The following is an 18,208-nucleotide window of genomic DNA, read 5'->3' on the forward strand; positions in this document are numbered from 1 at the left end:
CCTTTGTATAAAAAATTTAAAAGGGGAAATTACACTTAGATAATCCTCTTTGTCTTAATTTTCCTTGCTTTGTTACTCCTTGGGTGAGCGAGCCTGTAACACATATTCACAGCAGGCTGAGGAAAGAGGGGGTATGTAACAGCTTATTCCACACAGCCCTCTGGACCTGACCCACACCTCTCGGTTTTGTTTCACTGGATATGGGGAGTCTTTGCAGAGACCGATGAGGCTTTCCACTCTCCTGAAGCACGTGAGACCATAATGCTGATTATTTTTATTTTACGGCACAAAGTTGCCTGAAACCACATAGAGGATGCAGAAAAACTAAATTAATACCAGAAAAGCTAAATTAATACCCCTCAGCAATGTTGGCTGATTCTGGTTAAAAGGGGAGTGAAACCAGGGCAGCTTGCATATTTAGTGTGTGTTGGTGGATGAGGTTGAAGACTTCAGATCAAAATGGGTTTTAGTGTGTTCTACTCATATGAAAAACTAGAGGTGTTGCTGGTTTTGTGTATCCGGGTGAGTGTGAAGCTTTGCACTGGGGTTTCTTGCTGAAGGGTGGAGAAGGTCCTGGTGCCCTTATGCTGCTGAGCAATGACGTGCCTGTGCGAAGGAAACTCCGTGGTGGTTGTGGACTTGGAGTCAAGTTTAGCAGTGACTTAAGTGAATAAACTGAAATTACATCAGAGGCTGTGAACTGCATTGCTGAACTGATGGGGATATTCCCAGCGACAGAGGAGGATGCTGTACACCAAGAAAAGGCAGGGAAGAGGCAAACAATGCATCCCTTTGGTGCTGGGAGGTCTTTGCCCTTCTCCTGTCTTTGTCCCCTGGCCATCTTGGTGCTAAAAGCCAGGTTCTGCAGTTCCCCTTCCTCCAGCTGGCTTTGCCCAGCCAGGGCAGTGTGTTAGGCTGGGGTGAGTTTGGGTTCGAGGGGTTTTGGCCCAATAACCACTCTGTTTGTGGATGGGGCTGGAAATGGAGGTAACTTCAGGTCAGACAGTCAGAAACAAGACCAGCCATTTCCCAGAAGGAAACCTTAGCCGTGACTAAGGGACATGGTTGATGGAGTTCAGCCTTGCAGTGAGGAGAGTGTGAACAGGACAGGATTTCTGGGTGGCAGAAAGCCAAGCCCCGGCAGGCTGGAGGTGATGCTTTTAGCCCGTGTCCCCTGCCAGCTCCTTCTTGATGGGTTTGCTCAGGGGTTGCATGGGCTGTCCCCCCCATGGCCGTGGGCTGTCCCCACCAGCAGTGTGGAAGTCCCCTGGCAGAAGAGTGATGTGATGTCCTTCAAACCATCTGCTTTGTGGTAACTTGGCCTCTGCCAGGAGACAGTGGATGGGAGCTCCAAATAACTACCGCTCTGTGTGATCCCATTTCATTTCATCCACACTTGGTCCTTTTGGTGCTCCTCCTGACTTGCGCTGCCCTGTGATGGCCTGTGGCAGAAATAACCCTGGTTGTGGTCTTACTCCTCCATCCAAATGTGGTGGTTCTTAGCAGGCAGCACTTCAGATTTGCTCCCAGGTTTCAAAAAAACCTTTAAAAGCAGGTTTTCAGATGAATTGCCAGGGACTTCCCATTTATTAGTAATAGCACTAGGAAATAGGATAGGAAATAGCAACAGGAAAATTCTGATCCTTTCAGCCCACAACCCCCCTTTTGCTTTTTGACCTTCTCTTATTAAGTAGGTTTTTCTTTCATACTGAGGGCAGAGGCAAAACTTGGAGCACCCCGAGGCTCACCTCTAAAGTACTAAGGGGATCCTCAGCACCCTGGTGTTTGAGCACAGTTTTCTGTGTACTGCATGCTCATCATATGCCTGTGGAATGTGAAAAGTGCTATTATTCTCTTTTTTCCTTTTTTTTCTTTATGAATGGGGAACTAAAGAGCAATTTTTCCAAGACTTTTATTGCGGCAGTAAAAGGAGCTCAGCTGAGATCCTCACACTGATATTGCGGTGTCTGAGATGCATCTATTCGGGTGGGTTTTACTCCTCCAGGATATGCAGATATGGGTGTGAGTTGGGTGCTGGGGACTTGGGTGGCACCCAGCACACCCCGTATGGTGCCACGCTGCCTTTGCACACCTTTTCCAGGACTGAAGTGTGTAGATTAGGCACACAGTTCAGAGCTGTGCTTTGGAAGGAGCGAGTCAGTATACAAACATTTATTTTTTAATCGCTTCGGCCTCAAAAGTATCTGCTTTATTGTATGTTCAAACTCAGGGTTAGCTTTTTATTCCTAATTTTTAATTGATACTTTACTTCCTCACCTATAGATGACCTATTTAGTCCAAGCTTGTGGGATGGAATGGTTTGAGGGGATGTCAAGGCTGTACAAAAGGGACAAATGTCAGATTATCCAGCAGCAAATTTCTTTCTTAAGGGGTTTGACATGACAGAGCCTCAAGACTAAAGTAAGATGTTAGGTTTCAAGTCTTGTAGAACTAAGAGTGATAGTTTATAAGATATAATAGTTGGAGCTAATTTTGCTCTGCAATAACGTACTGGAACCTGAGTTTTGCACTGTCACCTGGGCTGAGCTGAGACTCTTGAACATGAAAATAATCCTGAGCCTAAACCATCGCAACAGAAGTATATTTTTATCTCTTTTGTGTGCTTTAAAAATGCTACTCTGCGCAAATGCTGTTTTTTCAAGGGACATTGTCTCTGCACTGAGAAGTTGTATTTAAAGATATCAGGACCCCCAGCTCTCTCTATCACCACCTTCCCTGAATACTTCCCAGGCATATCCTGCCTGCACAGTTTATTCTCAGTGGCAGATCACTGGGTGCACAAATACCATGGCAATGAAAATTCAGCCAGCCTAAGCATTGCAAACTAAAAATGCAGTTCCCTGCTAATGAACCACATAGATACTTGCTTGCAGGATGAAGTGCCTGCTGTTAAATCACTGCAAATGACTGTGCAGGATGGGGTTGTGCTGTTTTACAGCTCCAGCTTTCCAGCTCAGTGGTGGCTGCATTTTAGCTGGAGGGAAAGCACCTCCTCATTGGTGGTGGGGTTTTCTGTTAATTTTTAGATCTTTCTGGGCAGAACATGCCTCCTAATTTTCATGCATTGATTGTTGACTCATCTTTCTCCCGAGCACAGAAATTATCATCACAAACTAGAGAACCAGCCCAGTGGTCCATTCGCTGGGCTACATCAGTGTGGGTTTGCTGTGGGGATCTAGAGAGCTGTAACTTGTCCCGTAGCATTGTGTGCACAAGTTTGCATGGTGTGGGGTGTGTGCCGTGGTCACGTGGCTCCATTCCCAGACTTGGGCTGGTTTGCAGATACATTCCCCAGAATCGTAATGTGTATTAGCCAGCGCTGAGCTGTTTTGGTACTGCTCTCTTCCATGTTAATTAGCTAACAATTTGGATAATTTGGAGCATCTGCTCCATTCAAATGACATGATGTTTCATTTCCACAGACACCCAGTATGTGTTCTTTCCAAAAAGGGGTAGATATAATGTTTATACAACAGCCAGACATACTAAACTGGCCAAAATAATGCTTCTCCCTTATCAGCTTTCCAATTAATTCTGCTTTTATAGATAAATGGTGTCATTAAGTTATTTGTGGTTTCAGGGAACCAAGCAAGCGCTTCATTCCCTTTTATATCAAGGCAGTGTAAACTGCTCTGGGTGTGTAAAAGGGATCGTAAATGGCTATTAAACCCCTTTCCAGCCCTCTGATGTTGCAGAGTCCCACGAAGCATGCTGGGTCTGATTTCCAGCGCTTCCTTTTGGTAAAGGCCGAAAGTACCTGCTGTGGCTGAGCCCATGCGCAGTGGGTCCGAGCTGCAGGAGACAAGCAGCATTTTCCAGGCACTTTTACACTCTTCAAGCCATCAAATGCCTCTCTCCTCCCCAAGCCCGAAGGTTGCTGTGGCGTCCCTCCCTTCCCGCAGCCTTCCTCCCCGCGCTGCGCCCAGCCCTGCTCATCTGTGGGCAGTGGGTTGCCGTTTTCCTGTCCGCTCTTCCTGCCCAGCTTCCCGGTTCCCACAGGAACCGGCCGTGCCCGCCGGCTGAAACGGAAACGGGCCTAAGATAGCCACAGCGGGGGACAGCGTCTGTTTGACGTCATGTCAGCTTCATCTTTTCAGGTTGAGCCAGGACCTTGCTTTTCCCTCGCTGGGTAAGAGCGACTTCCCATGCCATGCAACAGGGTGGCTGCTCGCTTACGCCCATGCAAACACCAGGGTTTGGGCTGGGAAACATGATGGCACCGTTAGAGGATTGCATTTTGTGTCCACATTACCAGCGGTTGTGGCTGTGTCTGGAAATCCTTGAGGCTGGCTATGGGGGTGTGGCAAGCTGAGTTGATTCCTGTTTTTCCTCTGAGAGATGCTGTGGGTCCTGTGTGCCCCAAATTTGGGGCCTTGCTTCTGTTACGCACTAAATAGTGGTGGGGAGCAATTTCCAGGATGTTTTGTGTGACCTTGATGGACTTGGAGGCTGAAGCAGGGCTGGGGGATGAGCCGGGATGTGGGCTCCTGACCCTGGCTCACCAAGGGAGGGTTGTACTCATCTGCCTCTGCCTGCATTCCCTCTATGGGTTAAAATCCCTCCAGCTCCGCTCCCCTCTGCATGACGGAGGCCACACATTTGTAAAGAGCATCCTTCTTCTTTGACAACTCCCCCCCTCCTTGAGCCATGGGAGTGCAAGTGCCCCACAGCCAGCCCCACAGAGCGGCTGCTACCACACACGCACATTTTGGGCACAGCTTCCTTTGTTGCCCTCAAATTAACACACCCATTTTGTTTTCCTCTCTTCCCCACAGTTTTATCTGCAGGCCAGATTCACATGGAGGGGAGCCCGCCTGCTCCGTCCCCTCCTCCAGTTCACCCTCATCATGATGGCGTTTTACACCGGCCTGTCCCGTGTGTCAGACCACAAGCATCACCCCACCGATGTGCTGGCGGGCTTTGCACAGGGAGCCCTGGTGGCTTACTGCGTGGTGAGTACGGCAAATCGTGCAAGGAACGGCAGGGGGATGCTGGTGGGGGTCCTGGGGGAATAGCGGGCACTTCCCCAGCCCAGGCTGCTGCAAGCTCATGTAACTCCCCATTACAGCTGGGGATGTGGCATGAGGCAGTGTGCTCTTGGGGCTCGGTCCAGTGTCATCCCCATGTGACAGTGCCCATAAACCTCATTTGCAAGTGGAGCACGGCTCAAGAGTGGAGCACCTTGCCAACCCAATGATGGGTGCTCTGACGGGCACCTGGTAAAGGAGGGTGCACTCACTAGCACTTTGCCCTCTGTGTGAGCAAACACCACTTCTGTGCTGGAGGGGTGAAGCAATTCCTCTTGTCCCCCACCAAACAAACTGCATATTCAGGAAAAAATGCAACATTTAGGGTTTTTCCCTATCAGCCTTGAGCTCCTGGGGGCTCCTGGGCAAAGGGCCCCGTCGCCCAGGCAGCTTGGGGCACTGAAAAGGCATTCAGACAAGGGCGAGTATTTCCCTCTTGGCCAGCAGCATTCGCTTCTCCAGCTGCTCTTGGTAACGAGCACCGGCTCGTTTGCAAGGCTTTCTGCCAAGACCCAAGCAGGGAGTCTGGGGTGGTTGGGATTATGGCTCTTCCATGCACAGTCCAGCCAAAAGCCATCCTCTGGGAGTGGGAGCTGATGTCTGCCCAGCAAGGGGAGGTAGGGTATCTTGTTTGGTAGTGGGTTTTTAATGTAGTAAAAGGGCTCGTGAGAAAACAGCAAACAAAAGCCATGCCCGCTTGTCTTTGGCTGCCGGGCTTGTTCTCATGCAATTTGCTTTCGAAAGAATGACCTGATTGCGCAGCCCTCTAACTCGAAGTGACATATGTAGAGGTTTAAAGTAGGCAGGGTGGGGGGCACCAGGTTGGGTGGCTGCCTCACATAGACACAAAGGGGCTGGGGGTTATGGTTGTTCCTGTCTCTGTATGAACTCCTGAAAGCAAGATTTTAACAGCTTACCACTTTCTTGTGGTTTTGTTTTGTTTTGTTTTTTTTAACTGATCTAAAAGTAAAGCAGCCCTGGAGGCAAGGAATTAAGTTTGCTCATGTTATATTTTGCAAGGAGAGAAAATAGGTTATTTATGTACTTTCCACTCATTGATTATATTCCAAAGCCAAGACAAAAATGTCATTGTTGGGAAGTTTTGATGAAGTACTATTAACTCTCTGAGCAGTAGCTGTTGGGTTTTGCTGTTGCCTAATGCCAATGTCCCATGTGGGGCTGGCAAATTCAGAGGGGGAAACGGGAGAAGTGTGCGTGTGCACAGACGCGTGCTGCTGCTGTAACGCCTGCTCACAGCAACAGTGTTACGGGTCCCGTGTCTTTCATTACAGTATTGTCAGGGTGTTTCTCCAAATCCTGGTAATCTTTTCCTATCCCAGCAGTCAGCTGTAACACTGCGATGGCAGTGCTGGCACCCCTGAGGAGAAAAGGCCCTGGGCTACATGGGGAGCAATGAAGCAGTTTGTCTCAGTCCAAGTGCCCGAATTTGTGTTGCGTGGGTTTGTTGAAATACCAAGTGCATGTTGCCAGGTGGTTTTACAAGGGGGTATTTACCTCTCTTTGTGCCTTTCTGCTTGAGAGGTGGGATAACAGCAATATATAGGGGGGAGTAGGGACCAGGTGATCTGTTCCTGGATCCCAGCAGCAGTTTCAGAAAGGCAATAGCTCTCCGGATGCTCGGGATGGGTGTCCGGATGCTTCCTGGCTGGGATGAGCAGCAGGGCTGGCCATCCCCTCCCGGCCCTCCGGCAGCTGGAAGCTGTGCTGGGAAGGGGAGGCTGCAGCAGCGCTGGGCTCGTTTTCCTGTGTCGAGGTAAACCGACATAGGAAGCAGCTGCCTGGAGTTTCACAGGCAGGCTCGGGTTTGCCTGCGAGCCCGGGGCAACCTGCGCTGCTCTTCTCAGCTGGCTCGTGGAGGGGGCAGTTGTCTCCACACCCTTTGCAGGCATGGGTTGGTGGCTGGGGACATCTCAGGCAGCAGCTTAGGACTTGGGCAGCATTTAAACCCAACCCTTGTCCTGTTTCATCAGCTTGCGAAGAACCAGCAATATGTTCTTGTTCTCCCAAACCTGCCTTTGCTGGCATTAGCCATTGCCCAGGAGGGGTCAGCAGACTTTCCTCCCTTTTGGGAGGTGGCAGCAAGGGACAAGGGGAAGAGTCTCCCTGAGACCTCCTGGAGTTTGCGTTAAATGTAGAGTTTAGCAGCTTTTTGCTAAAATTACTGGTATATCCTGGGGGTCCTTGCCCGTCTCTGGGATCCAGCTCTCATGCATGGGATGCTTTGAAGCAGAGGGAAGAACCTGGAGGCTCATTGCCTCCAACCCACCCTGGGTGCTCCCAGACACTCCTTCCCCCAGCAAAGCCTTCAAGTGTCTGCTCTGATGATAGTCAAGGGCTATTAAAATACCATAGTTATCAGGCTGTAATTTTCAGTAGAAACCAATTGTGGGTTTCATCTCTTGAGGTCTGCCAGAGCTTAAATCCAGGTTATGCTGCAGCAGACACGTTTGTCCTTTAGTGCCTGAAATAACAAGCAGAAGACATTAATGTCAAGCACTTCCAGCTGATGAAACATTCGGACTCAGATCCAGGATGAAATATGATGACGATTTCTTAAATGGAAGTAGTTTTTATGTGTGTTGTAGGCAGCCTGCTATGTGTTGTGTAGTTTATGTCTCATCTGACAGAGCGCAAAAAGGGGAGGTGTCAGAAGGACATGCTCCTCCTGCTGTTGTTCTGGTTAGCTCAGATGAGTTGTTTTAATCTCTCTGTATGTGATTAAGGATTTCTTCAATATAATGAAAAGGAATAGGAATTGTTTAGTGGCAAGATAAGATATTGGCTTACTTTGTATAATACGCGCTCAGTCTTCTGCCATCAAGTTTTCTTTATGGGTGGAGAGCACCTTCTACAGGAAATGGAGCTAATCCAAGTGAAAAACTTTGCACGTTTATTAGTCCTTTTTTGTGTTAAACAGTTCAAGCATTAGGAGGATTTAACACACTGTTTTAACCCCCAAAGATCATGTTTCATGATTCCTATAAGTGTTTATATAATCTCCAGCCATGTTAAAGTGAAATACAGTTTAAAGAGAAATGAAACCTCTTACCCGCTCTCTGAATTAAACCCTGAAAAGCAGTGAGTAGCACAGTAAAAGTTAAAATACCCAGGATGACACTCCACCATACCTCATTCCTGTCCAAAATAAGGACCAGGCTTGGTGTAATCCCCATATGCTTCTTGCACTCAGCAATCTCCTCCCATAAACTGATTTGTCATGGCTGTCTTGGTGCAGAAATTGGACATCTTTTTGACTGAATCCAGCTCTCTGAGGTGGGCAAGTGAGCAAGATGGCATCAGAAATGCACCAGCCAGCCGAATGGGGGTTTTACAGTTATTAATAACCCAAAAGAAAACCATTGCCAGAGCAGTTCAACCTGCTTTTACACTGTGATGCTGCAGCAAGAGGCCAGACTCTAGCTTGTGATCATTGGCAGGTTCAGCTGGATCCTGTTATTTAACCAAAGGCACAAATGCTGCCACTTGGATGCCCTGTCAGCAACTTCATGAGCTCTGTTACACATAGGCAGCCAGACACCAACACATACACTGAAAAAAGAGCTGGTTGATATGTCAGCTCCTTCCCTGCTTTTCCACGAAGCAATAAAAGCCAAGCAACAACAGCTCAGCTTCCTGCATCCCCAGTTATAATTGTAGGAGTAAATTGCCACTTACAGCAGGTTCACTGTCTGTTCAGCTCAGTTCCTTATCTGTCCGTGCTGACAGGGACTTGCAAAAGTTGTTTCCAAGGATGACTTAGACCTGCTGTGTAGGGCTCTGGGTAGCTAGAAAATGTGGAGATGCAGAGGGGAAAACCTTTGCTCCCTCCCTGTGTTACTCAGCCTGGACATCCTAATCTAATATTATTCCTTTGAGCACCTTGGACTTACTTTTTTCCCCTGATTTATCTTGTTGCTTAAATGTTGCATCCAAGCACTGTGGGAGAAAACTCGGATGTGCTGCTAATTCCTACAACTGCGTGCTGCTCCTCCTGGGGCTTCGGCTCAGCAAACCCACAGCTCAGTCTGAATTACCAGTGCTTAAGGATGTCTGAGATGAGCCAGCAAATTTGGGCTGGCACAGGCAGTCGGCAGCAGGACCGAAGTTTGGGGCTTTGGTGCCAGCTAACAAAATGATGAGTCCTCGCCACTTTTTGCACAGTCCAGAGGATCCACGCTGTCTGACTCTTTTCCCTTCTGGCGCGGGGCTGAGTTTTGGCAAGGGAGAAAGTGGCCTGATCCTGGAGGACCGATAAGCTTTGTGCAGCGGCTGCCAAGGGAGGATGTGGAAGTTTCCTCCCAGCACTTTGTTTCTTATTGTGTTGCTACCTTCCGAAATTGCTAAGTGCTGGCTTTTTCACATCCGGGAGAGGGGTTACATCACAAGATATTTAGGAAGAAGTAGTCAGGAATAGTTCCTCCTCTCCTTAGGCTTTGGTTTCAGGACCAGACCCTGGCTCTGTACCGGTACCTTGGTGGGGCATGAGGACAGCATCACTCACTGTTGACTCATTGCTGATAACTTTTAATATGGCTTTGATTTGAAAACTTTTAATTGCCTACCTGATGTCTGGCTGAATGAATTGTTTCATGCCAACTCCATCCCTAAAACCACTCACCATGAGTCAGGCCAGCCCTTTGGAGACCGTCGTTATTTTATTGGAGTGTGGGCCACGTATCTGTTTCCTGGCTTTTCAACCCGTTCAGCAGAGGTTTGAATATTGCCTTTGGTGGTCACGCAGTGAGAAATGAAATTGTTCTGTAATGTTTTTACACTGTGTTTTGTGAGGTCTGAGCCTTTTTCTGTATTGTACAGAAAGGTGGTAGCAGGCGCTTGGGATTTCACAGCTATTGGTGTTATGGGCAGGCATTCAATAGCACAAAAAGTGCTATTTTTGCAACTTAGATATGTATATATTCTGTAAACCGAATTTTTGAACAAAGCATCACCCAGTGTGGCTAAGTTTGCCTTTTCCACTTATTCCTACAGGTGTTTTACGTCTCGGATCTCTTCAAGCCCAAGACAAAGACTTGCCTGCCTCCACCACCCATCCGGAAGGAGATCCTTTCACCTGTGGACATCATTGAGCGGAATAACCATCACAACATGGTGTAGACCTTTGAGAAATCGGATGGGTGTTGTATTTTATTTTAATTTTTTTTTTTTTTTTTTTTGCAAAAAATGACTGCTGACAGCAACTACCTGCTGCTCTCAAATCTCATCAGACAGTAGAATGTAGGGAGAGACTTTTCTTGCCCGACCAGTAAAGTCTTACTCTGTGGTCTTTACAACTTGCGACATTTGGAGGAAAGGGGTGGTGGTCAACTAAGTCAAAAGCGACCATGAGAAAGAAAAAAACAAAATACAAAAGCCGAACAAACAAAGAGAGGTGCCGGAGTTCTGGATGTGCAATTGGTTTGAGTGTTCATGTTGTAGTGAACGCCAAATTGTTCATAGCCTAATGAACACTAAGGGATTTTTGGAAAGCTGGCCATCTTAGGTTTTTTTTACTATGAAGATTTCCAGTGCCTGCGAGGGGAAAAAAAAAAAACAAAACAAAACAACTCATTACTAAATTGTATAGCACTATATACGAGAAACAGCACTGAGTCAAGATCTGGGATTGGTTTGTAAGAGTTGCTTTTTTCTCTTTTTGATACTAGTTTATTTTTGCCTCCTCTATTCCATACTGTGACGTAGGTTAGAAGAAGCTTGCCCAGTCAAAGATCTCTGAAGGGTCTCTGTTCACACTACACACCTTTAACAAGCAGTCCCGAGATGCGCAGTGAGGCTGAATAACTCCATCCTCCGCGCAGAGAAGCCACATTTCTTCCTCCCCGCTCGCTCCCTGGCGAGGGTTTGTCCTGCCTGAGTCCCCAGGCATATGCAGCACCCACAAATGGCCCTTCATGAAAAGAGCATCCTCTGCTTCCCAGCCATCCCCCCCAGAAAATCACAGCAGATTTTCTGTGTGCCTGCAGGAGCTGGCGGTTTGCAAGTGGGTAGCGGCGGCTCTGCCGAAGATGCGTTCGCACTACGACCTCGGGGCTGAGTCCCGGGGAAACTTTTATTCTGCAGTTTTGGGACGGGCTGCTGGGCGGCGCGTCCCAGCCTGGGTGTCAGTTGGTTTGTGCATTCCCCCCCCGCCTCCTTCTCCCTTGGGCACCCCGGTGCACACTACGGCAGGTACCAGGTCCTGTGCTCCGCTCGGTGACACCGGTGGTAAATAAGTCGTGCCCATACGGAGTGTGATTCCCGCCCCGCCCCCCCTTTCCCGGAAACCACAGGTTCTTGGTTTGCAGCCCTTTCACTGAACGCGTTTGCAAAGGGATTCCCGCAAAACATGCAGAACGGCCATTTGCACGTCCTTCTTACAGAATCCGTCCTATCATTTCAACTATAGCAAGCTATGATTTTTTTATATATAAATATTATATAAATAATGTATAAAACCTTAAAAATTAACTATGTAAAATATTTCTGAAACAATTTTAGATATATCCACTATAACTATAAACTGTGTCCTGACCTGTGTTATTTACATTTTGCTGCTTAAAAAAGCATTGAATTAATTTTTTTATAGTCGACTAAAATATTGTAGTTCTGTGGTAGTAATATTTTAATGAAAATAACTGCAATTAGAGACATTTGTATAAAAAAAATCATATTAAATGGTCTGTATTTTTGTAATGTTCCATTTTGTAAAGAGAAGAATATTCAAAGACTTTTGTAGAATACAAAATTGAAGTTTGTATCTGCGAAATTATTGCTGTATAAATGTGCTTTTTAAATAAAAGCTCATAACACAACTAAACATCCCGGTGTGAGTTGCGTTCTGCCTTTGGGTTGACCTTCCCCTGCCAGAGAAATAGGGCCCTTGCCCAGTGGGACGATTGGGGGTGACCCTTTGGGATTTGCTGATATGCAAGGGCTTCTTGGGAAGAAGGACGCAATGCCACTTTCGATGGGTGTGTGAGAAGGTCCCACCAGCTCCTGGCTGAGGAGGGTGTGATGGAGACACTCATGGGTTTGCATTGAACTGCTCTTGGCTATGCCCAGTCTTAGAGCAAATCCTTTTTTATTGAAAGCATCCTTTTTTCTTTAGCAATATTATAAGCTTTAAAGAAATATTACTGAAATAAAATAGTCTGAAAAGCCACAGCCTGACTGCCAGGTGTCCTGGACAGCCCCTGCCTAGGACGGCTCACAGCTACGCTCTGCACCAACACCTTTTCAATGAAAAACAGACACTTTGCAGCTGAACAAAAAACTTGCAGCTCGCTGGGTTGCAAAGATGTGGGTGGAAGGGGAAAAGAAGAAAAAAATAGCCCACAAAAACATGTGCTCACATACACACATGTGCACAGCATACAGTTACAAGGCAGCCTTGATTTTTTTTTTTTTTTTTCCTCCTCCTACAGGAGAAAAGGAACTTCTCGGCGGTGACACATGGTCAGAGCTGCGTTTCGGCCACTCCTTGGGTGAACCGCATCAGCAAGATAATGCGGCACAGAAATAATTTGCAAGAATTCATGACAGGAAGCAAATACCACATCAAACTGCAAATAAATAGCAGGTGGAAATTAAGCAAGCAGAACTCAGCTAGCACTTGCTATTATTATCCTAATTAGTAGTAATATTTTATTACACGTGGAAAAACTTTGTAAACCCCACACCTGTCCTAAATGCAAAGGGAGTTGTCATGGTGCCGCATGTGATTTGAAAGCATTTGGGGGTTGAATGTGTTGTAGAGGCGAGACTAGCTTCAGGGCAATGGCTGTGAAGACAGACCCAGTTTATCTCCAAAATACGCTGCTTGGGTCGAAGTAACCTGGCTGGGAGGAGGAAACCCTGCTGCATCTGCCTGTGCCTGGCAGGAGCTCTGCCCTGTGGACCCCTTCATGTGCAGGGCTGGCTTGGGCGCAGGAAGCCCTGGGCTGAGAAAGTGTTCGCTTGCATCTTAACCCCCAGACACTTGGAAGAAAACAGGAATACAGATGTCTGGGTGAAAGAGGAGGGCTTGGAGAAGTGTCAGAGGGGAAACGGCACAGGAGGCGATAAGGGCCAGGGCAGAGCCGGTGGCTGTGGGGCTGGACCTTGCTCAGGATGTGTGGGTCAGGTGGGGGAGAGGGAGAAAAGGCCATGGATAAAGATGTGGAAGGCAACAGGCTTGAACATTATAGCACAGGGCTGAGCATAAGCAGCGCCAAGTCCTATTTCTGGCTGAGCGATGGTTTTAGTGCTGTTGTTTCCTCCTCCGCTTCCCGTCCGCCTCCCCTGTGCTGTGTGGTCCCATCCGTGCCCTTGGGATGGGAGAATAAGGGCAGCTTTGCACTGCAGCCTGTGCCCATGGGGATGCAGCTTTGCTGGGGCTCACTCCTGCCAACTGCTTGGAAAATAATTAAAGGGGAGTGATAATTGCTGAAGGCATGGATGGGAGAAGGCGATGCATAGAGTAAATGTTTAGGTGCTACATGAGGAATGAGCACTGGTATTAAACGAGCATTTCAATGAAACCCTGTAAAGAAGTGAAAGCATTTGGTGGGCCAGCTGAAGGAGCAGAGGTGTAGGTACTGCAAGCTGTGAGTGTGGTGATGGGGCATATCTCTTACCATCGCTTCCTGTGGGGCAGGAAGGAAGTGAAAGAGAAATGGGTGAAATGGAAACAAAACAAACCCAAACCCATATGAGCCCTAGGATTCCCAAGGCAACCGCTTCTGCGGGTGGTCCCTGAGCAGTGTCTGCCTGTGCAGCTGGAGCTGGCACTTCACACCGCTGCGATGTTTGGTCCTTCATGCAAACGCACAGCAGCAGGGATGCTGGACAGCCAGGAGACTTCGGGGCTGGCAGTCTGCATGCTGCTCCGCACGCTGCAGCTCTCTGTAGCTACCCTGGCGAGGGAGACAGATGAACAAACTCAGATGCATTCATGCAAACAAGATGCATTGGAGCTGGAGGCTGAATGCTGGTTGTGGCCTTTAGTGCTGCAAAATCTGGGCTCTGCTCATGCCAATGCTAATCAGAGGCTGTGGAGCACCCTGCTCAGCCGTCTGCCTTTGATGCTTGGGCCTGGCTGGCAGATCCTTTCTGCACAAAGGGCCATTCTGGTCAAACCTGTCTTTTTTTGCACAGAGACTGGTTCAGCATGTTTTCACAGGCAGCGATTCGTGTGTGCACCTGACTGCCATGGGAGCAGGTCTTTTGTTCCAGGGTAAGAAAGGTTTACGCAAGCCCCAGGTTCGGCCGTGTTTCCGTGTACCTAAACAGCTTCACTCAGCAAGAATGCTTGGCAGCCTTCAGAGGCTGAAGCTGTTGTACTTCTGCTCAATGATTTTTGGATATGAAGTTCTCAATCAAGGGAGGGGGAGGGAGGAGACTCATCTCACAAGCAGAGACCTGTTTTTCTCACGCTCCAAGCCTGCCTTGTTTTGGGTGTCCGAAGTTTTCATCCAGCTGTTTGTAAAGATAAAACTAGCATTCAGCTGTGGAGCCAGAGGACATCTTGGGCTGAGGTCCTTCAGCACCAGAGGGCTGATGTCAAGTCCATGTCCATGGCTGGGGTGCAGCTTGCCCTGGAGCCAGCACCCCACATCGGCTGCATTTGTCCCCACATCTCCCCTGTCTCTTGACACACCCTCTGCCTTCATCCACCATTCTCCTCCCAAACGGCAAGCAATTCCTACCTTGTGTTTATCTTTACCGCTGAAGACCAGATCAGAGGTTCAGATTTTATGAATGAAGTGAATCACTTGCCTCCTGGCTTCTGTAAACATGGTCCATATACCTGCCCACAGACATGAGCTGCTGTCTGTCTCCTCCAGACTTTCCTACCCCTGTTCCCTGGGTGCTAGGTGATGGTCCTGGCACAACCCTGATGGCCAACTGCTTGCCTTACCAACATCAAGGTTGAACAGAAGCTGTCGCCTTCACTGAAGGAAGCAGGAGGTAGAAAACAACCTCCTGTTGACTCAGCGGGGGGAACAAACCACACAAACAAACCCCAAAACCCAACAACTTTCAATTATCACCTTTGCACACCACCCCCACTGGCACCAGCCAGTGCAGGAGTGCCTGCGTTAGCTTGTCTTGAGTTATAATTTCCTCAGGGCACAGACTACACCTATGTATGTGTTTGGGTAGTAGTGATCAGACTGGTTGTGATGCATCCCCGCCCTGTCCTATCTGTAGCTAGAAGGGTGCGAAGTCACCAGGAAAGTCTCCCGGTTTCCTTAGAAAGTCTCGTTCTGCGAGTTCCTGCCCTGCTTGAGAGCCGCCAACTGCCACCGCGGCGGTAGCTCGCAGGCAACGCTGCTTTTAATATATAGTGGTGCAGCCTCGCGTAGCATTTAATTTTTGTCTTTAACCCAGAAAATAACCGTCTTGGTTTTTTTTAATCCCTCATCAGGTGACTCTCAGTGCTGTGTTTCAGGACACGTGAAGCGTGAGGCTGCCAGCTAATTCACTGCTGGTGGCAAAGGCATCAGCATCTGCAGGGTTTAAAGGCATGAACTCTACAGGGTTTGATCTCACTTTATGCTAAGGGTTCATAACCAGCAGGAACAATGGGTTATTATTTAAGAAAAACACCTTTTAGTGTTTCCACGTGTCAGCAGAAAGTTGAGAAAAAGAACCACCAAAACACCAAAATATATGTACACACACATCTACGGATGGGAGAAATGGGAATTGAGGGGCATTCAGCCTGCTCCTGATGTCTTTGAAGTGATTAAAATTACACCAAAACTTGAAACAACGTGACTTCTCTTTCCCACCTGAAAAATGAATGAAATGAAACAAAGCCATCACTTAGTTTGTACAGCAACTGGTGTGAAAAGCCTGGCTTTCCAGCTGCACTTTGACATCTCCATTTCCAGGTGTGTGGTGTGAGTATATGCTAGCTGAGGTCAGCCTGAGATATAAATTAAATAAAGGAGCATTTAATTTGTGCTGGGCTGATCTTTCCCCTGAAGAAACATCATGAACGGAACAGGAAGAACTGTGCTGTTTTAATAAGGAACTCAGAAATAAGATAAAATCTAAAAAATAAGATAAAATAAAATAAATAAAATCTAAAAAAGAAAAGAAACCCTCTTTTTATCTGAAGGAGGGAGGGAGACAGACCTCCCTTGAGCACCATCATTTCAAAGGGACCTGACTTCTGCACAAGTGCATAATTTGCTTATTTTCAAAGAAATTTTAGTGATGTTGAAGGCAAATGAATAACATTGCTCCAGCCTCCCAGGGCTTGTCTGAACAGGAAAAGTTGTTAATGTTTAACATGAGGTAAAATTTTAATCCATTTTATTAAACTGTGTAGATATTCTTAGCTCAGTTTTAAGCAGGATTAGTCCTGTTTACCTCAAGTCAAGTAAGCACAAGTATAACTTCAACTGATACAAGCCTTGCTTAAATTAAAAGAAGAATAGCTACCAAGGCTTGGGGGGGGTGGGGGGGGAAGCCCATTGAACCTTTTTTTAAAAACAAAAATTGGGGTCTGCTTTGATTTTTTCCTTTACAAAGTATTTCTTTCCATGGGAAAATAATAAAAACTAGAAAAAAATTATGAAAGTTTTGCTTGCAAACGATGAGACAATTGCAGGTGAAAAAACACTGCTTCATTCAAGCGAGGTAATTCTTTTCAGCAGATCCAGCCTAAGCATCCCCTTGAATGGATGCAGTGCAAGCCTGGGCCAGTTAGACGTGGCACCTTCAACTCTCCCATTTCTAAGAGTCACCAACACTGACCGTAAACAAATAAATCAATGCTGAGGCCAGCAGGACGCTCCATCCCTCACTAAGAAATCATCCAGCAGCTCTTGCATTTAACCTTGTAGGCCATGACTAAGGTACTCCATGTTCTTTAGAAAGACATCCAGGCTTGATGTAAAGGTGCCAAATTATATCAGATTTACCACATCCCTTGGCCAGCTGTCCCACTGGCTCATTGGCCTCACTGTTAAAATTGTGTTGTTAATACTTCCCTTGTTTTTAATTTCTAACTGATTCTGTGTTCCCATGCTCCATATCCCTTTGCTTTTATTATCAAAAAAAGCTTGCTCTTATTAAATCATGCCATTTTCCCATAGATGAATCCCCTGGTTAACTTTTCATGGGATTTGCTCATAAAATTTAAAGCTTGCTTACTTTTTGCTCAGGTTTTTTCTTCCGCTACAAGAATGTAAGGCTGCAAGTTAACACAGAATCAGCAGGGAAGGGACTAGCTGGGGACCAATTTTTCTTTGTACAAGCAATTAGATAGGAGCACCTTCTGCTTGTAGGTCAGATTTAATCTGACACTCTGCAAGAGGAGAGGTTCTTTATCAGGTCTTAACCCCTCTGCCTTCCAGGCCCCGGGAGAACAGGGGCTTGATAGCGTTTGCCCTTCTTCATGCCTTCTTCAGTCAAGCACCTTATCTAGACCTCAGGGTACTTCTGAAAAACAGATAACCCTCACTCATGGGGTTGTCCAAAGCTGCAGAAGAGGCCTCTTTTCAAGAGGAACGTTAATGACTTCCATGCCAACGTGTCAGATGTGTTTCTTCAAGCAACGCTGATAGGTAGGCAGCATTTCTGAGCTTGGAGAGTAAGTCACTTCTTACTCACTTTGTATTTGGTATAAATCAGGTATGACTGCTGTTAGGCATGTGAACTGGGCCACCATGAGCTAATGTACATATGGCAAAAGTCTTAGAGGTTTGGAGATCACTCCTTGGGGTGATGTGAAACTGGAGGGTTAAGAAGTCTTGGAAAGATGATTTTGTCATGGACTGTACCTTAAAATTCACACAGCACAACTATCAGTAATCATTTCAGCTTTCCAAAGGAGCTACAAAGGAACTAGAAGTTACCCCTATGCTAAGTTTTTGCACTGCAGCTGACGTACCAGTAGAGCCAGAGCAAAGCCGAATGCAGATTTGACCTTGCTGAAAGCAAACAGCAGCACACTGGGTTGATAACGGATAACTGCACAGACACCAGTGAATGTGCACTGAACAACAGGCTGCAGCAGACTTTCCACCCACCATATGCTAATAGGCTGGAGGGGGAAGGGGAAGGATGCTAGGCAGAGGGTTACAGCTTCAGTCTTATTTATTAAGGACAAATAACTGTGTGCCTGCTCCTTGTCTGAACTGGCACTG

At 47.1% G+C, this 18,208-nt stretch overlaps 1 protein-coding gene across 1 annotated transcript in view; it reads left to right on the forward strand.

Moving 5' to 3' along the window:
- The window catches only part of PLPP3 (phospholipid phosphatase 3), a 44,981-nt gene extending 33,770 nt beyond the window's left edge, over positions 1-11,211 (forward strand). Inside the window, exons 5-6 of the mRNA XM_075710532.1 lie at positions 4,797-4,973; positions 10,059-11,211. Coding sequence (XP_075566647.1) covers positions 4,797-4,973; positions 10,059-10,184 — 303 coding nt within the window. The 3' untranslated portion in view covers positions 10,185-11,211. The remainder of the gene's footprint in view (positions 1-4,796; positions 4,974-10,058) is intronic.
- The last annotated feature ends 6,997 nt before the right edge of the window (positions 11,212-18,208 follow it).

This window comes from Pelecanus crispus, chromosome 5 (assembly GCF_030463565.1).
Source record: "Pelecanus crispus isolate bPelCri1 chromosome 5, bPelCri1.pri, whole genome shotgun sequence".
Lineage (NCBI taxonomy): Eukaryota > Metazoa > Chordata > Aves > Pelecaniformes > Pelecanidae > Pelecanus > Pelecanus crispus.